The sequence below is a fragment of the Dermacentor variabilis genome, chromosome 11 (genome assembly GCF_050947875.1).
Source record: "Dermacentor variabilis isolate Ectoservices chromosome 11, ASM5094787v1, whole genome shotgun sequence".
NCBI classification, from domain to species: domain Eukaryota; kingdom Metazoa; phylum Arthropoda; class Arachnida; order Ixodida; family Ixodidae; genus Dermacentor; species Dermacentor variabilis.
Window position 1 is genome coordinate 117,169,560 of NC_134578.1, and position 22,889 is coordinate 117,192,448.

Genomic DNA, 22,889 nt, shown 5'->3' on the forward strand with positions numbered 1-22,889 from the left:
AGGCGCACCACGCCCGATGTAGATTTGACAAACATTAGTCACACGGGACGCGATCGAGGTAGTTAACTTGCCCTAGTAGGAGTGCAGCTGCTCTTGCTCTTACATTAGCGAATTATGCTACGAGATCACAGTGAGATATTTCTAAAGCGAACAAAACAAATACCAAATAAACGGGCACTTGCCTGAAAGTTTCCATCATGCCAGTACTACCGACCGGGCACGTTGCAACTTCTCGTTTCAGCCTTCGTGGATCCATCTTCCAGTGCGTACGAACGCTTTGCTTTGAAGTGGGGCACGAGTAATACACAAAGCATGGGCCACATCTTCTTCTACCCCGCGCGCAAAACTAATCACACGTTTAAAATTACTTCGCACAGCGCGCGACGCGAACGCACGCGAAAACGAGCATGATGGCGCAGCTTCCGCCTTCCCGTCCTGCCGCGCGCCGAAGTTATGGTACAGCGTCGGCCGTCACTTCCGGTCGCTTTTCATTGGGCATGAGGTGGCCGCGCAAATTGAACGTTTATTCTGACAGGTTTGCATGCTCGCATGGCCGCCTGTTTGCTGCTGCTTCGTTGTGGTCTCTAACTAGAGCGGTGAGGCGGGTAGTTACTACTACGTTTCGTGCGGGGCATTTTATTTTGGGGTGGGGGGCGCAGTCTGTGCTGCATCACTGAGGGTACAGTACACAAATCGGGACCGTGAGCGAGACGATCGGCGCTCTTCTGCTGGTGCGATTAGATTATTCGCTGCGTCCGAACGAAGCAACTTTGCGAGGTCACAGCGTAGTTTCAGCGATATCATGGCTCGATAAAGACGCTCACATCTTGGTCGTGCGACAGCGACGCGTAAACATTCATGAGGAGACTGAAGACTGCGTTTGCAAGTGCGTATGCTCTGGATAAGAAATTACAGCTTTGACGACACCAGCCCTTAATATATAGGCTCAGCCTTACAAGCTGTATTTGAGGATGCACTTAGAAAGCAGATCAGTAGCTTAGTAAGCCTCTGAATGAATTAGGCAAGGTACGTGGAAATTCGGGTTTGAGAACTTCCAACGTGATCTCGCCTCTATAAGTCTTCTTTATGGATTCACCATGCAAATTGTATGTTGATGCCATTGTACAGCAGAGGCTCGTCCAACAGCACGTCCCTGTTTGTTCAGCAATGTATCCAAACAGCTTCTTCCATTTCACCACTTTTTGTTGGGCTATTAAGGGCACCGAAATATTAGTGCAGAATTGCGCAAGTTGCTCTCGTGTTTTCGCTCTGCTACTGCAGTTTTTCTAGAAGTGTTTAATTGCATGTTAATATTCCTGTGAGCACGAAAAATAATGATAATGGAATTGTAAGTGAAAGGGCGTTCTTTTTCTGGATGATACATTTTTGGAGTGGCCGTCATGCCAGTAACATCAGAATCCTTGAAGAAATATCGACAGTCACTTAGGAATGGGAAAACTTAATCGCTTCACGCATCTACACTTGCAATTGTCACGTGACCATAATACGTTAGTTCATACATTGTCACGTGTTCTTCACAATACTACCTTAATCTCCCGTAATCCACCGTGCTATAGTTTGTACGAACCTTAATGCAATTTATTCCACCCTTATTCACATCATTTCACATTATTTACCCATAATTGCTCATACTTAACGTTGTTGTATTTACTACCTTCTGTATCACTACTGACGTCATACAAGACGGTGATGACTTCACATTTGATTTATTTATTATACACATTCCAGGCCTAGTAGGCACAACAGAAAGAAGTGGTGAAAATATGCAATAATTGCATTGCAGCGCAAAAATAGAAAATCAAACCATAAGATAATTTGAACGGTGACCTTGAATTAGTGGTGTCACAAATTGAGACTGTTGAGGCGGGAAGGCGGTTGCATTCAGTGGCTGTTCTTGGCAAAAAGGAAGAATGGCACATCAATTTTGTGTTGATGGTCGATGCGAGACGAGAACTTGGTGTGGTGAAAAGATTTTCTTTACGGGAAGGGTTAAATTAGCATATTCTATGAAAAAGACAGAGACGAAAGTATTTGCGACGTAACCAAAGGTCAGGTTCACCTAGTGTTCTTTTCATGGACGTGACGCTAGAATGAAGTGAATAATTTGAGAGAATAAAACGGGCGGCGCGGTTCTGAATGCTTTCTGAATGCTTTCAAGGGAAATGACAAGATTGGCATGAGCAGGGTCCCGTATGGATTGTTCTTGCGGAGAACGCCACCTTTCCTACCTGAAAGGCCATGAAACGCTTTCGCATTAAAAATGCAATACATACACACATTGCTCAATGCGTGGACGTGTACACGTTACTCAGATTTATGCGTCAATACGTTCAACACCCTTCAGGCGTCGATTTAACACCCTTCTTTGAGCAAAGTCACACCTTATGTGTGGTATCCACCCTTGTGATAGGGTGCTTTGGCCGAAAAGGGTGCTAAAAGGGTGTGGGCATGGGTGTAAATGCCGAAAGCACCCCTACTAACACCCATAAGGGTGTAAAAATGTTTAGTGTGCAGCACCAACAGTCTTGGTCGGTGCTTCAGGTCCGCACCCTGGTCCAGGGCCCCCACGGTCCTTCGTGACCGCTCGGATCCACATGAGGCGTCCACACGTGACGCAGTGACGGTGCGGTCGGTTGACATTCCGCAAAAAAGGTTCGACGACGACCGGCCCACACATCATCGCACTCGTCGATGACGAATATCCCGAGCGTGCGTTGCCGGTGCCTCGGGTCCGCGCCCAGGTTCAGCAACATCCACTGTCCTTCAAGATCGCACAGAACGGCTGTAGGGAAATAAAGTAAAGTGCGAACAAGAATAACGGCGGCCAGCATTTAAATCATCATGTCGAAGTCGTCCAGAATGTTAGTTGCGTGAAGGTCCATCGAGGCAGCCACACATGACACGTTCGGGGTGCGGCCGTTAGGAGATACCGCCAAAAGGTGCCACGGCGGCCGGCCCGCACACCAGCGCAGACGTCGGGGGACGTTGTTGCAAGGCCCATGGTGGCGTTCCTGCAGTCTCCAGATGGCATGTTTTGTGTAGCCGTCAAAGTCACCTTCTATCTCGCATACACCCATACGCGGGTACGGTTTGACATTCTAATGTACCTATGAAAGAGACTTACACCACTTGCCCAGAGCATACTGGCGAGGCAGGGCCTCTCCATATTTGGGCAAAAGGCCAGCATGTCATAAGAGCAAGGGTGTGACGTGTCAACGGTATATGTGACGTAATCAAAAAAAAAACACTTGTCACCGTCCACGGGGATTGAACCCCTGACTTTTGGCTGCCCTCGGCATACTGCAGAAAGTCTCCTTTCCCACACACCGTGTGGTGAGCCGGCAATGAAACCATTCAGGATGACAGAAAACGACCCCGCGGACAGCAGGGATTCCGCTACGACGTCTCATCACCTCCCCAACGAGAGGGCGCACCCCTGATCCGGCGCCGGCCGGCGCGCAAACGTTAGCTGCATTTGTAGCAGGTCTTGCGTGTGAGCCGACAATGTCAGGAATGCAATCGCTTACGATGGCCACTATGCGCATTAGAAGCGCGCGGGAGCGCGCGCAACGCAACAGGCGAGGATATTGTTGAATTGTTAAAACGGGTTCCTCTGGCGTGCGCAGTTGTGCCGCCACCGCCGCCGTTAGCGGACACACGGTAAGGAAATGACTGCTGTCTGCGCATTGCATCCCACACGGACACTATGACCCACGCTGCAGATGACAACGGGCAAAATAATAAGGAAATCGTCCATGCGCCGTGAGGAGCGTGACGAGCGGCCTGGGCGGTGGAAAAAATCGCGGAATGCGTGAGGCCGCCGGAACCCATTTAAAGAGTGCGGTATCGTTGTGTTCACGCGTCCATCGGGTATTCCATTGGGCGGTGACAGACGCATGAAATGCTCTGCGAACCGCTTTGAGAGGTGTCCTAAGCACCCGGTATACAACCCCCGCGTCGCCGCCGCCCCCGCCGCCGCCCCCGCCGCCAGATCGGCCAACTCATTGCCATATACACCGCTATGTCCGGGCACATGATGAAGGCGAATGAGGGACTGCTGATTTAAGCGCCCCAACAGCATCTTGATGTCATATATTCGCTGGTCTGTCGGTACTGGCTCTGCAAGCGTCGTCAAGAGCGACAGACTGTCGGAGTAGATGTGTATAGGGGGAGCGCAGCTGTGTGTTTCAAGAAAGCGCAGCGCTGCAGCAAACGCGAACAGTTCAGTGCAGTAAGCGCTAGAAGCATTTTGCAGGCGGTATCTTAAGACCGCAGTGATGCTATCCGTAGGGCGCAACGCAACTACCGCCGCTCCTGCCGACAAGGAGGTAGAGGAGCCATCGGTATAAATGTGTGTACCCGGGCGTTGAGACGCTTCATATGCAGCGGCCGAGTTCAGTCTGAAAAAGTCGAATTTTTTCACTGCCGACGGGTGCTCGCGCCAGTTGTCATACGCATATAACACTTCGTCAGGCGAGAATGAATGCGTTTCAAAGGTAACTGCACGGCGCATCTGGAAAAGATCAAATTCGGCATGTAATCTGTTCAGCTCCAAATCCAAAGGTGGTTGGTCGAGCAAGATTTGGAGCGCCTCTGTACGCGTCGTGCGATACGCGCCGGTCAACACCAGAAGCAACGTGCGCTGCACAGTATTTATGCGGGCCCTAAGGCGACAATCAGGCCGGTCCGTCCACCACACTGGCGACGCATATGTCACAGCAGGCAGGAGAACCTGCCGATAGAGTTGGCGCCTGTTCTGAGAAGTGAGCACCGCGTGCATGCGCAAGTAAGACGTGGCTTTGAGCGCTAACGTCTCCGCCTTTCGTTGAAGGTGCTCGGCATGGTCAAAGAATGATAGGCGGCGATCAATCATACGCCTAGGAGCTTTACAGAATTAGTAAACTTGAGGCCTTCTTTCTGTGGGTCGATCTTTATAGTAGGCAGGCTCTTTTCCATTCCGCCTTTGCCGAATGAAAAGAGGACGCAAGTTGATTTATCATGATTTAGGTTTAACTTGACCATGTGCGACCATTGCTTAACACGGTCGATGGCATCTGTTGCTTTTGCCATCATATCCTGGCGGTTTTTGGCCGGCACGAGGAGGACGGTATCATCCGCGTACGCTTGCACTCGGATCCCCTCCGGCATCGGCAAACGTAACAGCCCGTCCACAACCGCATTCCAAAGCATGGGTGACAGCGGAGAGCCCTGGGGGCTGCCAAGCGACACCTCCGTCGTCAACGTCCCCGAGTGCGATCGAAACGTGACCGTGCGGTGGGTTAAAAACGCCTGTAACAAACGCACCAGGTTTGTCGGGCAGCCGCGCTCCCTGAAATAATTCAGAACCAGGGGATGCCACACGCTGTCGAAAGCTCCCTGAAAAATCGAGGGAGATGAGCGTGACCGGCGTGTTCTGGAGGCGGTGCGTGCGAATAAATTGGCATAGATCTTGTAATGCCATCACGGCGCTCTTTCCGTGCGTAAAACCATATTGAAATGGATGAATGTATCCCCGCGTAACCAGAAAGTGGTATAGTCGGCCGTGGAGTAATAGCTCTAAAACGTTCCCCAGAATAGAGGACATGCATATCGGACGATATGCCATGGGGAGGTCAAGTGGCCGACCTGGTTTGTGAATAAAAATAACTGTACTCCGACGCCAGATTTGCGGGAAATAGCCGAGCGCGAGTGCAGCGTTGAAAAGTCCGACAATGAACCTAGGGTGGGCACGACAAATAGTAGTGACAAGGTCGGTCGTAAGGCCATCCGGTCCCGGCGCAGTATTTGCCGGCAGCTTGCGCAAAACTGCTTCAATTTTCATTGTTGGTGAAGCCGCAATCTACGTTGATGGCACGGTAGGTCTGCTGCACACGTTTGCGAAGCTCGCTGTGATAAGGTGAATCAGTGTGGTCGCAATCTTTATTGATGAGCGTGTCAAGCAGCAGTTGCGCCGACTGCAGCACGCCCTCTGTCAAATCACCATCAGGTTGACGCAGCGCTCGTGCAAGTGCTCCGTCTGGCCGGCGTTTCGCTCTCCAGGATTTTCGGCAAAAGGTCGGTTATTTTGGCTCTCTGCTTTGAAATTTTAGCTCGGGGTTAATTTTAAACGTGTAGGGCCTCCATTCGACGCGGTGGTTGGGTTTAACGAGGGCTATTTTATTAATTTGGTTCATCGCTTATCAGCTGCTGCCCGTTGGCCGGGTATGAGCCATGGCGCAGCTCGGATGCTGTAGCCATGCCTAACACAGGGCAAACCCATTCCATCTCCCCGTCCCCGAAGCGGCAAACTGGTGACGGGCATTCGCCCCGGTCGCAAGCGTCCGATTTTTCTGACGACGGGGATGTGGTGATCGAGAGATTCTGTCAAATGATTGATAAAATGCCGTCCCAGTCTCCGGCTGGCGGGGAAGAGGAAGAGGCCCTATCCTCTGTATCTGAAACCACTGCTGTAGCCGTGACGCTTCCCGCGGGCCTTGGCAACCGTATCCAGCGACGCATCCGCGATATCCAGGATGAAATTTTAACTTATTGCACGGCTACAGTAAACAAGGTGCCTGTAGAGGCTCGTAAGTTTATCCTGTCTAAATTTTTTAAGATGGTTGAGTGCTGTTCTGACTTGCGGGCGGACGCGGCCATGGAGCGCGGCGCGGCGCTTGCGTTGCAGGGGCAACTCGTGGAGGCGCGTCGCGAGAATGCGGCCCTGCGAGCGAAGCTGCATACGCGGCCGACGGCCGCTCTCCAGGACGACGACTTCCCGGTCCTGGGCGAAGCCTCCCATGTCGGACCTGATTCCTCCGTGCCCGCTGCTGGCGTCGGTGCTGTTGGCGGCCGTTTGATCACAGCACACCTATACAAACTTAGAGAAGGGAAACTACCTTCCACAGTGCTACGGAAATAAGCGTAGCGGTGGCGTCGTGAACTAAAGCATGTGACCACAGGTGGCGCTGTACAACAGGAAACGGAAACGGGGTTTTGCACAATATGGTCGCTTTACCTACTGGGTTCTGGCTGCTAAGCATCGATCGTGCTCCCGCCAGTTAGGTTGCTGTGTGGCAAACGTAGCGCCTACATATGTATGTAGGCGCTACGTTTGCCACACAGTAACCAAACTGGCGGGAGCACGATCAAGGCGCAGCAGAATATATGTAGCGCTGAGTCATATCGAGTTAAGGCACACTCTGAACTGACTTTTAAGGGCATCCCGAGCGGTTTTTCGTTTATTACGCCGCCGTTACCCCGAGTTGTGCCGCCGCGCTCCAGCTGTTGCATTTCGTGTAGGGCTACTTACAGAGTGCGGTTTCCAGGTGTCACGATGGCTTCGACTGGAATAAACGCACACACCAAAGATTGAGTAAGCTTGGAAATATTTTGCATTTTACAAGTACAACAAAAAGCACACGTCTACGGATCCACACAAACGCGGTTACATAGTCAAGAACATAGTCAAGAAATGGCTCATTAATAAGGGCAGCACAAACGCACAAGAAAGAAGACCTAAGCTACAAAACGTACAGTCGGCTGATAAACATAATAATTTCCCTGTCACCGCGTGTCACTTTTATACAGCATCTTTAGAGCACTACCAGGCCGGGTAATTTGGCGGAAAGAACGCAACAGCTTACGGCCGTCAGCTGCCTCTTCCTTACGGGTGTCATAATTATCCTACTCTCCGCATCAACGTCGTGCACGTCCGCATACAGGTATCTGTATCTGAACCATATGTGCCAGCTTAATACATGTGTAGTGAAATTATGATAACCACTGCGTCTTATCAAACGTATTTGTTTTGCAAATGCGCATTACAGCTGACGGAACGACATACTGTAAGTGAAGCACAAGAGAACAAGGACAAAAGGAGGATGCAACACTTGAAGAAGTGAAGAATTAGTAGGCGTACAGCAAACAAGCGATGACGGAGAACACACAATGATGCATCGGGTGTTCTGTGACATCGGTTTGCGTAGTTGCGGTGTTATGGAGATCAACGGCATAAAAACGTACCTTCAAGCGTATTCCGTCAACCTCCACCGCATTCATTATGACAATCAACGCCTAAACAAAATGAGGCGCTATTTTTTGCCAAGAGTAGACCTCTTTACAGCAAGTCTGTGTAATGACTCGCAGACGAAACCAGCATGCTTTCGAAAATGTTTTACCGCCGTAGTACCCCGCAGGGGCGTCTGCGTAAGCAGGCGTTTGGTGTGTTGCGACACCACGTACCCGAGCACACGAGGGTTGGACCCTCCCGCGTGTAGCCGTGCGCGGCTTAGCCTTGTCTGGGGAAAAGGGGATCCTGGGGGTTGAGCCGATGCTGGGTGTCTGGACCTTTAGGGCCCTCCGGCGGAGGCAACACACCTCTTCGGCCTCGGCTTCACATAGACGGCACCTCCAGCCTGACCCACCTGGAGGACATCGGCAGTCGCCTTTTCCTGTCTCTCCCTCCTCGAATCTTCGTCTTTATCTCTCACTTTTTGACCTTTCCTGTCTCCTTCTCTCTTCTTTTTACTTCCTTTCTCCTGGCGGCAAGGGTTAACCCTGTGTGGCTATCCAACCTTGGGTACACCATATTCGGTTATAGTGACGGCGTACGACTGACGACTGGCGTCGTGCAGACTTGTACGCAAGCTCTGCCGCGTCCCCTCGTTGGGCTCCGTGTTGGGCGGTCGGCGCTGTTGCCGAATGCATACATTTTTTCATGGAAACTTCTTCCCCTCCCTTACTGATCGCCCTCAGAAACGAGGGCGCAACGAAGATGTCTTCAAGTTTTTTGGACGCGAAACCAAGAACTTTCCCCACTTCCATGTTATTCATTCCGAAAAGCCAAACAAAGCAGTGAGAAACATCTCACCATTCCTTGTTTCAAAGTCATTAACTGATATTTTTGCTCCAGGTTACAAGGTGTCGAGGATGGCAAGCGGAGACCTCCTCTTGGAGCTCCGTGATGTAAAACAGTATGAGAAACTACCGCAACTAGTGTCATTTCGAGAGACCCCCATAACAGTAACCCCGCACCGTACAATGAACACCACCCGTGGTGTTGTGTCAGATGATGATTTGCTTGAGCTGACTGAAGCGGAACTACTGGAGGGCTTCAGCGAACAAAATGTGATCAACGTCAGAAGAATTAAGATGAGGCGGGATGGTAAAGAGATTCAGACGAAGCACCTAATAATTACTTTTGGATCAAGTATCTTGCCCGAATCAATCGAGGCCGGGTACATCAAGCTCCGTGTCAGGCCGTACGTGCCAAACCTACTCCGATGTTTCAAATGACAGCGCTTCGGCCACAGCTCGCAGAGCTGTCGAGGCCGCCAGACATGTGCAAAATGCAGTGCCCACGAACACACATCTGAAGCTTGTGAGAATGCTCTCCACTGTGTAAACTGTGATAGGGAGCACGCCGCGTACTCGCGGGCGTGCCCATCCTGGAAAAAAGAAAAGGATATTGTAACAGTTAAAGTAAAGTAAAATATAAGTTTCAAGGAGGCACGCAGGCGGGTTTCGTACCTGCCCAAGAAAACCTTTGCCGATGTGGCGCGTCAGGGGGCAGCGCCACAACGGCCTCCGGCGGCTGTCCGACCGACAGGCAGTGAGTCGGCAGTTACGCCATCTGCACCCGTGGCGGTTGCAGCTAGCGCTGCTCCGTCGACCCAGAATGAGGGACCATCGACCACGAAGGTGGCCGCCGCCGAGGCTGTCCCAACCTCCCCGGCCCCTTCCAGCGCTGGCAACAGCCGGCGCAGCCAAATCCCGCAGGGTGCCCCATCGACCTCTGGGCTGGTGGGCGCAGGGGTCTTGCCCTCCAAGGCAGGTCTCTCTCTTGTAACTTCTCGCTCGCAAGAGCACGTGTCCGGCGCCTCACAAGAGGCAATGGACACAACACCTATCCTCAAGACGCACCAAGCGCCTAAGGAGTGGCGAGGCTCCCTCGAACGCTTGAAAAAGGGCAGAACTCCCGTTACAGGGCCTCGAAAGGGCTCTGTAACCGAAGACATCACCACCGTTTCCGTAAACACAGCACCAATTTTTTCTTTAATATGGATACACAAATCATTCAATGGAATGTCAGAGGTCTTCTTATGAATCTCGATGATCTACAAGAACTCATCTACCAACACAATCCAAAAGTGCTGTGTTTACAGGAAACACACTTAAAACCAAAACACACAAATTTTCTTCGACAACACGTTACTTTTCGCAAAGACCGCGATGATGCTCTCGCATCATCGGGTGGCGTTGCCATTGTAATTCAAGAAAGCATAGCGTGTCAACGTTTGCAGCTACGAACGGCCCTCGAAGCAGTGGCGGTTCGAGTTGTCCTGCTAAACAAACTCATCACTATTTGCTCACTGTACATACCCCCACATTACAAACTAAACAAACCTGAATGTCAGTCCTTCATAGATGAATTGCCAGAACCTTATGTTGTTCTTGGCGATTTCAATGCGCACAGCTCCCTGTGGGGCGACTCTCGTACAGGCGCGCGAGGTCGTCTCGTTGAACAGTTCCTTTTTTCTTCAGGTGCGTGCCTTCTAAATAAGAAAGAACCCACATATTACTCTCTTGCAAACAGAACCTTTTCGTCAATAGATCTTAGTATAGTTTCCGCGTCTATACTGCCCGAACTCGAATGGGAAGTTATGAGCAATCCTTACGGGAGCGATCACTTCCCCGTACTGCTAAGAACATCCAAAGAAAATGAATTTCCTCCACAAGCTCCTAGGTGGAAGATAGATACAGCCGACTGGGAGAAATTTCGAAATCTATCTAGCATCTCAAGGGCTGATATGTCTTCTCTAGAAATTGATGCCGCTGTGGAGTATTTTACAGCGTTCATAATAGATGCCGCATATAAATGCAGATCTGAAGGAAGTGGTTTGGCATGCAGACGGCGTGTCCCGTGGTGGAACGACGAATGTAGGATTGCTCGTAAGAAACAGAACAAAGCGTGGGGGTTGCTACGCGATTCCCCCACTGCAGAGAAGCTTATTAAATATAAGAAAGTAAAATCTCAAGGCAGGAGAACCCGCAGGCAGGCCAGAAGAGAAAGCTGGCAGAAGTATTTATCGAGTATTAACTCGTTTAGAGATTAGGCCAAAGCCTGGAACAGGGTGAATAGGATTAGAGGGCGCCAAACATATTCACTCCCTCTGGTAAACACACACGGCGATACACTGAAAGACCAGGCAGACTCACTTGGGGAGTATTTTGAGAGCGTGTCAAGTCTAACAAATTATTCGCAATCCTTTCTAAAATACAAACAAATAGAAGAATGTAAGCCACTCATCGGAAAATGTCGAAAGAATGAACCATACAACTGTCCATTTAGTATTGCCGAGTTCAGAGCTGCCTTGAGATCATGCAAGAGCTCCGCACCGGGTTCTGACAGAATTATGTACGAAATGATCAAAAACCTACACAATGACACCGAAGTTACACTACTCACAATTTTCAACACTATTTGGGCTGCGGGATACTTTCCAACTGCATGGAAAGAAGCAATTGTGGTCCCTGTTTTGAAGCAGGGGAAAGACCTATCTATCCATGGCGGCAAGCTATCGCCCAGTAGCTCTTACAAGCTGCCTGTGTAAGGTTTTTGAAAAAAAATGATTAATCGCAGACTCATACACCTCCTTGAACTCAATAATATACTTGATCCCTATCAGTGTGGCTTCAGAGAAGGCCGGTCGACAACAGATCACCTTGTACGCATTGAAGGATATATTCGGGACGCATTTGTACATAAGCAGTTTTTCATGTCAATATTCCTTGACATGGAGAAGCCGCGAACATGGCGCTACGGCATCTTGCGAGACTTGTCGGAATTGGGCATCTGTGGCAATATGCTGAAAATAATTGACAGCTATTTGTTGAATCGAATCTTCCGAGTGAAAATCGGCAACGTATTGTCGCGACCTTTCACACAAGAAACAGGTGTACCACAGGGAGGCGTGCTGAGTTGTACGCTCTTCATCGTGAAGATGAACTCGCTTGGTGCTTCGCTACCACCTGCCATTCTTTATTCTGTCTACGTTGACGACATTCAAATCGGCTTCAAATCCTGTAACCTCTCAGTATGCGATAGACAGGTGCAACAGGGCTTGAACAAGATTTCCAAGTGGGCAGACAAAAACGGATTTAAAATCAACCCCCACAAAAGCTCTTGCGTTCTTTTTACAAGAAAGAGAGGGCTGTTTCCGGATCCTTCCTTAGAACTGTGTGGACACCAAATACCTGTCAACAAAGAGCACAAATTTCTGGGTATTATACTTGATTACAGACTCACTTTCATTCCACACATTAAATATCTGAAAGAAAAATGTCTAAAAACAATGAATCTAATGAAACTTCTATCCCAGACTACATGGGGTAGTGACAGGAAGTGTTTAATGAACCTATACAAGAGCCTAATTCGGTCTCGATTGGATTATGGTGCTGTAGTATATAACTCTGCCGCCCCGAGTGCGCTAAAGATGCTAGACCCTGTTCACCATCTAGGTATCCGCTTAGCCACGGGCGCTTTCAGAACAAGCCCGATTCAAAGCTTATATGCCGAATCGAATGAATGGTCTCTCCACCTACAGAGATCATACATTAGCTTTACATATTTCCTTAAAGTACGCTCCAATCCTGAACATCCATGTTTTCATACCGTTACCGATATGACGTGCGCTACACTTGTTAGCAATCGCCCCTCCATAAGACAGCCTTTCTCGCTGCGTGTGAAGGAGATTAGCGATGAAATGCGTGTCCCACTCCTCGAGCATCGCTTAATGCACCTAACCAAGCTCTTACCTCCTTGGGAGTGGCAGGTGATACAATGTGACATATCCTTTATAAATATTACAAAGCATGCTCCTGAGGCCGAAATTAGAATGCATTTCCTCGAACTGCAGTACAAGCACTCCTGCGCAGCGTACTACACAGATGCTTCGAAGTCAAATGCCGGGGTATCCTATGCAGCCGTCGGCCCATCCTTCTCGGAATCCGATGTACTGCATCCGGAAACAAGCATCTTTACGGCCGAGGCCTACGCATTACTCTCTGCTGTGAAGCATATAAGAAGATCAAAACTTCCAAAAGCAGCGATCTATACAGACTCTCTAAGCGTCGTGAAGGCCCTAATGTCACTCTACAAACATAAAAATCCCGTATTCAATGAACTGTATTCGGTATTGTGTAAAGCGTACTCATCTAACCAGAACATCATAATATGCTGGGTCCCTGGCCATAGGGGAATCGAAGGTAACGTTCTCGCGGACGAGATGGCCACGTCAATCACATCGCAAGCTGTTAACACTACCGCTGATGTGCCTGTCACAGATCTGAGGCCTTTCTGACGAAATAAACTGCGACATCACTGGCAGTGCACGTGGGACGCGCAAACAAATAACAAACTGCACGTTATGAAGCCCCAGTTAGGTTTTTGGCCCTCCCCAACAAAATCTCGGCGAACAGATGTCCTATTCTGTCGCCCTCAGAATAGGACACACATTTGGCACCCATAGTTACCTGCTTACTGAAAGTGAACCTCCAACCTGTGGCAGATGCGGTGAGAGGCTTACCGTCCTCCACGTGCTCCTGGAGTGTCGGGAAGCCGAAACGGAGAGAAAAACATTTTCCGCTTGCTTACCATTATAACATCCCTCTACACCCGGCTATGTTTCTCGGCAAGGAACCGCTTTTTGACACCAAGGCAATCCTCAACTATTTAAATGATGTCGTACTACACGTTATATGCCCATTAAATTCGTAGAGCATCCTCGCTCCAGAGGATGCCACTGCGATAACAGTTTTGCATAGCACATGCCTCCAGGCCCTTGTTCTTCAAGGGCTCTAAGGAGGCAACAGTGCTCTCGCATATCTTATAAACATATATATTTTTACACATCGTATCATTCTTTTTAAATGCACCTTAAATGTTCATAGTACACGTCATAAGACATCGCCATAATCTTATTGTACAGATTTTGCGCACTTTAGCGCGAACATTTTTAAGGCCCCTCTACAGCCACGTCACACCAACTTCATCGAACTCATGATTTCATTGCAAACTCATTAACATGGACATGGCGCTCTTTGGCCATAACTGGCCCTTGCGCCATTAAAAACCACATATCATCATCATTACCGCCGTAGTATTCGAACGCCAACGGCCAGGAAACACATCGATACCAATAGGCTGTCGGCTGTCGGTGGTTAATCAAGTACAAAAACCTTGACGCTATGACTAAAAATCAACTGCCTATTTGCCTGAGGTAAAGAAACGTCCTTAGACACCTCGATTGTTCATGTCAATGGTTTGTGTAAATTAAAAAATTCAGCATGTTCAGCGCCCCTAGCAGAGAAAGCACAAATTAAAGTATTCGACCAAATAACAGTAGCTCCACTTGCGCGCTAACGCTGAAACGCGCCTCGATTGATTTTTCGCCCTCTGTGGCCATTTGTTGAACTTCAGAGTGTGCGGGGCCTGGTTTGATGTCGGTGGCGGGGTCGCCGGGCGGGCGCTCCTACGCGGCGGCCCTCGGGGCGAGCCTTGCGCGTGCTCGTGCGGGACGGCCCGTCGCGGCGGCGCCGCCGGCGGCGGTGCGCCCGCTGCACGCTCACGTGGCGTTCCTGACGCCGCTCGCCCAGACGGCGACGCCGGCGAGGGACGTCCTTCGACTTTTGAAAACGAATATCGACCCCGGTGCCAAACAGATCAAGGACATCAGCGTGCACCATACGCGGCACGGTTTGACGATTTTTTCCAATACCAAGCAGTCGTTAGACAACTTACACCAAGCCATCAAAGATAATTCCGTTACCCGCGCGTCCCTCTTAGTTCGCCTAGGTGAGAAACGCAACCCTCATGTCAAATTTAACGGAGTGGACCCGGACATCGCACCCGATGAATTTATTAAAGTGTTGAACGAGCGAAACGAGGGCCTGAATTTAGATACGGATAAATGCAAGGTGCGTGTCACGTTTCGCGAACGGGCGGCTACGAGCGCGTTTGTGACAGAGGTCGATCCCGACGGTTTCAAGCGAATCATGCAGCGGCCTCGATTATCGGTCGGGTGGACGACGATTGTCGCAACGGAAGACTTACACGTACCAACGTGCACATACTGTGCGACGTACGGCCACGGTCGCACCACGTGCCCTAACAAAGCGGAGTTGCTAAGGCAGTTTGTATGAAGTGTGTATGAAGTTACGTGGCGGGTGTACCGCCCCAGTAAACTTTATTTCTGTTGGCCTCTGGTGAGCCATATACAGTGAACTGGACATGGCAGCGTTTTTGATGCCTTAGTCCGGTCACGCACTCTAATAATACGCCATACAAAAATGCTTTTTGGAACCCGTCCTCGCGTTTACCACTGCCACTTGAAACAAGAAAAATATCCAGCACTGAAGTTTCCGCCGTGTTTATTTACCTGAACTTGCACTGTCGCTATTAAATTATGTGGCTGTAGCACCGCCCCGGCCGACTACTTCCCCGTCATTCCTGAAAGCAAAGCAAAAATAAATGGTGGGGAAAACCTGTACCTGCAGAAAAGCATACCAGGTTTAAAGCCAATTGAAAATAAATGAATAGGGGTTTTGAAGTAAGACCCAAAGCGCATGTTTTGAAGAAAAGCCAATTGGAAAAATAAAAGTGTGGGCATAGGTAACGCATTTGTGTCCCAAGGCGTCTCAAGCAGGGCAGAAACCCTCGCACAGGGCTATGTTTTAATGAATAAATGAGGCGGAGACGTGAGGGCATGGGCACGCCCATGAAGATGATAAAAGAAATAATAAAATAAAATATGAAAACAAAGCAAGAAATGAATAAATAAATAAACAAACAACAGGGGGAAAAGGAAAGGGAGGGGAAGAAAAGTAAAAGAAAAGGCAAGGAAAGGATAAACCATCCATTGGGAACAGGTGAAAGCAAAGTCGTAGAGGGGACGAGAGGGACAACAGAGGAGAAAGAAGAAAAAAAAACACAGTACACGTAAGTACACAAACACATAGCTGCACGGTGTTGCCGTGTCGTTTCCACGGTGTGTGCGCCGCAGTACGCAAGGCGCGGTTCACAGTACACAGCGGCGACCTCCGGAAAGGAATGGCGGGCCGAACCCGAAGGTTGTGCAGAACCGGGCCGAGCATTACACGGGTACTGCGGCGGTGAGTGCAGCGCGGTGCCCCCGCGGCGCACACGGGGAGGCAGGCGCCCCTCACACAAGCGGGGCACGACGACTGGTTGGTGACAGCAGTCGCAGCGGCATCCTCCGGAAAGATGGTGGGTCCAGTAAGGGCGCGCCCGCCTCGGGAGTGGAGAGGACGAAGGGCAACGCGCGGCGCTTAAAAGGCGCGGCCGCCGGTGAGCGGCGGCCATCCAGCGGGTGTTCCGTCTGCCGCAGGGCGCGCTCGTCCGCCAAGATGGCGGCGTCCGCCAGGGGTCAATGACGACAGCGGCACAGCATCACGGCTCTCTCAAACACCGGACCAAAGGTCGCACAGCCAGTCGGTTGCGTGAGGCCGTGCTGCCAGGGGCGCTGAGCCCCGCCGTCTCCGGCCGACAGGACAGCAACGGCCCCCCACAACCCGACTTGTGTTTGTGTACTTGTACATATATATAAAAAAAGATATGTGCAGTGTGAGGACAGTGCCGTCAGTGGGGATCGAACCCCCAACCGCAGGGTGGGCGCGGGTATGAGCCTGTGTCAGGGCCGCCGGGACCAGGCCGAAGGGGTCGGAGGGCGTTGCGGCTGGATGGCAGGCGCAGGACCGTCACGGGTCGCGATGTCCCCGCGTACCATTCGCGCCCAGCGGGCACCGTGCGTGCCTACGCGGGGGCTGCCAGCAAGCGCGGGACACATCCCCGGAGGCCTCGCTCCAACCCACCCGGCCACGGCCGGAGCGCAAACGGTAAGCGCCGAACACGGGTCATAAACGAACACGTCGATGCGAAAACGTCAGCGAACGTAATCGGGCAGGTTTTCACTGATGACCCGTACAATTTGAATGAATAGAGCCCTATTACGATTGGGGCGCAAAAGCGCGGGCAGGTCTCGTCGCTCCAACGCGCCCTGCGGCGCGAGCGAGGCGGCCAACGGGCGCGTAAGGGGGCATTCGCCCTAGTAGTGGTCGAACGATGTGCACTCAGTGCCACAAGGGCACAGAGAGTCGCGAGCGAGGCCGAAACGGTGGAAGTAAAAGGGGAAGCGGCCGTGCCCCGTGAGCATGGTGACCAAAGCCCGCGGAGGGGGAAAAAAGGACGGCGCCTCCTCGAGGCGCGGTACCCACCGAAACAGGGCCGTGTCCGCATGGTCCTCGCGCCACGAGCGCGCCAACCGCTCTCGTTGAACCGCCCGGAACGCAGTGCGAACCGCCCTAAAATGTAGGGGCGCTCTGCGGTCGAGCCCGTACCTAGCGGCCCGCGACGCGAGGAAGTCGGCGAGCTCGTTGCCGAAAACGCCGCAATGCCCGGGTACGTGATATAGACGCACCTCGGACAAGCGGGCAACCTCCCCGAGCCCGGCCTGAATGCGAACAATCCGAGGATCGGCAGAGCCGGGCGTCGCGAGCGCTTGCAGCAGCGAGAGGCAGTCGGTATACAGAGACACCGTGCCCGTCTGCCCGCGACCGCACAAGTAAGTCACGGCCTCCGCGAAGGCGATAACCTCCGCGCAATACGCGCTCGTGGCGGCGCGCACACGAAAACGGCCCACCGCTCCAATCCTCCCCTTCGGGCCGAGGACGAGGAAAGCGGCGCCCGAAGAATGCGGCGTATAGGACCCGTCGGTGTAAACATGAAGGCCCGCGGCACGCGACCTGCTGCGCGCCTCCGGCGCCGACAGTTGCGTAAACGAAAACGCGCGCATCGCTGCCGGGTGTACATCCCAAGGGTCGGCGGTGTAGAGGACGTCATGCGGGGAGAACGCGAGGGCGCCGAACTCGACCGCCTCGCGTAGGGCGAAGAGCTTAAACTTCGCCGCGGTCCTGTCCAGCTCGAGCGACAGTGGCGGCACCCTCATTAAAACCTGAAGGGAGGCCGTGCGCGTCGTCCGATGCGCGCCCGACAGCGCCAGCAGGATCGTGCGCTGCATGGTTGTCACGCGGGCGCTGAGTTTGCAGTCGGGCTTGGCCGACTACCACACCACAGACGCGTACGTGAGGGCCGGCAGCATCACCTGATGGTAGAGGTGTGTTAATACCGCCAGCCGCAGGGGACCCTGCATCTGCACGAACGTCAGCGCCCTGCAGGCCAGATGTTCGGCCTTCTCCTTGAGGCTGTCGGCGTGTTGAAAGAAGTGGAGGCGCCTATCAAAAGTCACGCACAGGACCTTGAGGGCCTCCACGAATTTCAAACCCCTGCCCGAAGTGCCCAGGCGGATGGTAGGGTGGACGCGCTCCATACCGCCATGCCCGTGGGAAAACAGGACACAGTAGGACTTGTCCATCTTTAAAGTGATCTTCGCGCTCTCAGCCCATGCCACCACCCGCCGAAGAGCCTCCGAGCCCGCCGCGCCGAGCTCGTCGCGCGTCTTAGCCGAAATGACGAGAATGGTGTCATCGGCGTACGCCTGCGCGGTCACTCCGGCGGGCATGGGAAGCTCAAGGAGCCCATGCACGATGACATTCCACAACAGCGGAGACAGCGGTGAACTTTGTGGACTGCCCAGCGACGGGCTGGCCTCGACCGAGCCCGCGTCGGAGGTGAACACCAAACGGCGGTCCTCGAGAAACGAGCGAAGGAGATGGTACAGATTGCTCGGTAGCGCCCGGTCCCTAAAGAATTTAAGGACCAGGGGGTGCCACACGCTGTCAAAAGCGCTGCGGAAGTCAAGCGAAATTAGGATGGCCGGTGTCTTGGCCTCCTTGAGTGCCAACAGGCGGGTCTTGAAAGCGTATAGGGCCATCACAGCGCTCCTGCCGTGAGTAAAACCGTATTGGCGCTCGTGCAGGTGTCCGCCGCTCTTCAAAAAATAGTACAACCGGCCGTTCAAGAGGCGCTCGAGCACCTTGCCCAGCGCCGACGCAACGCAGATCGGCCTGTACGAGGTGGGTAACTCGGGCGCTCGCTGCGGTTTCGGGATGAAAATGATCCGCCCCGTACGCCAGCAGCGGGGGAAGTAACCCAGCGCGAGCGCCGCGTTAAAGACCCTGAGTAGAAATGCGAACGCGCGAGCCCCTTGACAATATAGGGCGTGATCTTGTCCGGCCCGGGTGCTGATACGTCCATCGTTTTCCGAAGGACGCGCCGCAGTTCTGCGGCCGTAAAAGGCGCGTCGCTTACACGCGTACGATAGGGCGAAGCCGCCAGCACCCTGATCTCTGCGTGGCGGGGCCCGTCGGAGGAGGGGTCGTCGATCGCCACCTGCGTCCTCAGCAGGAGGGCCGCCGACTCTAGGTTTCTGGTCGTGCGAGTACCGTCGGGCAGTTCGAGCGGCGGCAAACACAGCCGCGGTCGCACCCTGCCGAACGCCTCTCGGTACGCGGCGGAAAAGATGGACCGCCTCGTGCAACTGGCGTACCACGCGCGGAGGTGCGAGGTCTTGGCCACGCGAACGTGACAGCGAAAAACCGCGAGGGCCCTGCTGTAATCCGCGCGGAATTGCGTCCGCAGCTCCTCCGCCGCGCAGCGCTGGTACCGGCGCCGCAACGCGTTCACGGCGCGTCTTTCCTCCGCCAGCGCCGGGGTCCACCAAGGCCTCCCCGGGCCCTTGACGGGACGGAGGTTTGCCCGGTAGTGCCGGTCAAAGAGCCGTTGGAAACCCGCGAGAACCTCCTCGAGGGCGCCCGGCGATTGTAGGGTGGCCCCCAGAACCCGCGCAAACCACGACTCGCGTACGAGGGCGTCCAACAAGTCCTCCCGAACGGCGGTCGCGAGCCGCGCCGATGTGAACCGCAATGTTCTTGTGTTCGGAGAACGTAAGGTCCTCACGAACGGTCCAATCGAACCCAGCCGCAACCAGGGCCGGCGCCGCCAATGTGACGTCGAGCCAGCTGGCCGCGTACCGCGTCTCATACGTTGGTGGCGATTGGGGGTCGTTAAGAACGACGAGGCGGTTCGCGCCGGCGAACTCTATAAGGCAGGCGCCGTGCTCGTCCCCTGCACAGGGACCCCATGCCGGGTGTTTCGCGTTAAAATCACCCGCAACGACGATGTTAGGCGTGCGGGACTTCGCGATGGCCTCCTCAATGCCGCGAAAGGTGTCGTCCATCGACCGGTGAGGCGGCGCGTACGCGGAAACAAACACGAACTGAAAGTCGCGTGCCTCACAATACACGGCGACCACCAGTTTTGATAGCAACAGCGGGGAGACGTCGTACGGCGGCCCTCGCGTAACGACCACTATCGCCGGATCCCGATCGATGGCGTACATGTTAAACTCCGGCGGCATACGTGGCAGCTTGCCTCCGGGCCTGTAAGGGTCGGATACAGCCGCCAGTGGGACACCCGTCTCCGACATACGGTCGCCCAAGTGCTGGGAGGCCAGCCTGGCATGGTCGAGGTTGAGCTGTAGGAATCCGATGCTCACGCCCATCTCCGCGCGCGCCGCGTCCCGACGGACGGTCCCCCCACCGGGCCGGGCCGCCCGCCCGCCGCCGCCGCGCCACCCCGCTCACACATTCGCGCGCCGCCCCTCGTCCCCCAGCGCTCGCCGCGCTACTGCACGCCATAGTTCGTGCGCGCGCGCAGCCGCGCCACCCGTTCCACCAGGATGGGGCATTGCGGGAATCCCGTAGGGTGGGCAGAGGGCAAGCCAGCGCGATCGCATTCTGCGCAGCGTACCGCCTCCCCCCCCCCCCCCCCCATGCGCACCCTGCATGTGCTGCCCAGGTGATTCCCCGCGCAACGCATGCACACAGCCCGCGCAGCGTCGGCGCGAACCGGGCACGTGGTGCGGCCGTGCCTATACGTGGCGCAGAAGGTACACGTGGGGACGTGGAGGTCCTCTTGAGCCCGCACCATGGTCCATCCCACGGAAAGGCGCTGACGCTTTATAAGCTCGCGGAAAGCCGGCGGATCGACCTCCGCAATGTAGGCATTAGTCCCCGACCTCTCCTTAAAAGTTACCCGCACCCTACATTTATCGGGGTCGATATTGAGTCCCGGGTTGCGATCATTAAGCCGCGCGATGAAATCCTGCGGCGCGACGTCGGGGTCGACTCCCGAAAAACGAACATGCGGATTACGTTTGTCCGCGACCCTGACAATCAAGGCGGCCCTAGTGACGGCGTTGTCCTGTATAGCCTGATGTAAGTTAACGATGGACTGTTTGATACAATGCGTTGGCGGGCTAGTTGGTGCGAATCCATGAATACTTTGTTAAGCGCAAAAAGACAGACACAAGAATACTTTGTCCTGTCGTCTTTCTTGTGTCTGTCGTTTTGCGCTGAACAAAGTATTCATGGACTGTTTGATGTTTGAGAAAACCGTGACGCCGTACCGGGTGTGCCGTAGCGACACGTCCTGGATCCCCTTGGCTGCTGGGTCGATGTTCGTCTTGAGTAGGCGGACGACATTCCTCACAGGCGTGGTCGTCTGGGCCGTCGGTGTTAGAAAGCAGACGTGGTCGTGCAGGGGCTGCGCGGGCGCCGCCCCGACGCCCCCGGGCACACCCGGCGCCGCGCCGGCATCGAGGAGGCCGCCCGACCGCAGAGCGGCGGCGTAACTCGCCGCGCCGGGCGCCATCGGCGCAGCGCCCGAAGCGCACGCGCCCCCGGCGCCGGCGGACAACAGGCGCTCGCCACACGACGCCGCGGCGCCAACCGCCGCAGCACCCGCGGCGCCAGGCAGGCCGGCACCCGCAGGACCAGTCGCGGCATCGACGAGGCCCTCCAGCCTACACTCCGCGACGCCCGCCCGTCGCTGCACCTCGGCCACCTCCCGGCGCGTCTCCACGAGCTGGCCCTGCAGGGCCAGTACCGCGCCGCGCTACGCGGCCGCCTCCGCCCTCAGGCTGGAACAAAGGGCGGCCAGCTCGAAGACCTTGTTCATCAGGAACTTGCGTGCCTCCACGGGCACCTTGTTTGCCGGCGCCGAGCAGAAGGCGAGGACTTCTTCCTGGATCTCCCGCCACCGGCGCTCCGCGCGGCTCCCGAGGTCCCCGGGAAGCACCGCCGCCATGGCCGTGCCATCCGAAACGGGGGAGAGAACCTCCTCGTCCTCGCCACCGCCAGCCGGGTGATATGTCGCACTAGGCTTAAAACGCTGACATCAGTCAGACATAACGCCGCAAGCATCGCAGCTTTATTGCAGCCTGCGTCCGTGTGTTCCGCTGCTCACGTGTCCTGATGACCATGGCAGTGCCGATGAAGGCACGATGAAGATGACGATGAAGTTGGCGATACATCACTTCTTCCCCTCTTACAGGTCCAAGCGTTCAGCAGGCCGTCGCTGTCGGGTCGATCTTCGTAACGGTGGCGGGCTATCCGTCTGGGCCACTTCCGGACTATGTCGCGACGTGATTGGAGTGCTATCTGCAGGGTTTACGGCTACCCTCTGTGTCGAGAAAGAGTCTGAGACAGTTCGACGTCTCACCTGGTCCAAATGTCGCCGCTGAATTCCTTTACCGGAATCAACAGTGACCATTCTGGACCCCAGTTGATCTCGCACTACTCCTGGTATCCACCTGCGACGACTTGTTCGGAAATCGCGCATCCAGACTGGGTCACCTGCCTGAACTGGAGACCCTCCAACTCGTGGTTGGATTTCTGGTGACCTTTCATCGGGAGCGATACAGTCCAGCTTTGTTCTTATTTGGTACCCCAATAAGAGTTCCGCCGGCGACTTTCCATCCTTGACGGGCGTTCGGCGATATCGACATAAAACCCGCGCTATGCGTATTTTGAGGTCTATTCCGGGGTTCTTCTTTAGTCCTTCCTCGAGCGTA

General features: G+C 53.9%; 1 protein-coding gene across 1 annotated transcript; it reads right to left on the reverse strand.

Moving 5' to 3' along the window:
- Positions 1-17,123: 17,123 nt before the first annotated feature.
- On the reverse strand, positions 17,124-18,095 carry LOC142563459 (uncharacterized). Its single transcript, XM_075674012.1, has one exon. The coding sequence runs from the start codon at positions 18,093-18,095 to the stop codon at positions 17,124-17,126; it is 972 nt and encodes a 323-aa protein (XP_075530127.1).
- Positions 18,096-22,889: the final 4,794 nt, after the last annotated feature.

What these genes read in the sequence shown, in the direction of transcription:
- LOC142563459 (XM_075674012.1), bottom strand. Translation starts at nt 18,095, where the DNA reads ATGCAGCGCACGATCCTGCTGGCGCTGTCGGGCGCGCATCGGACGACG.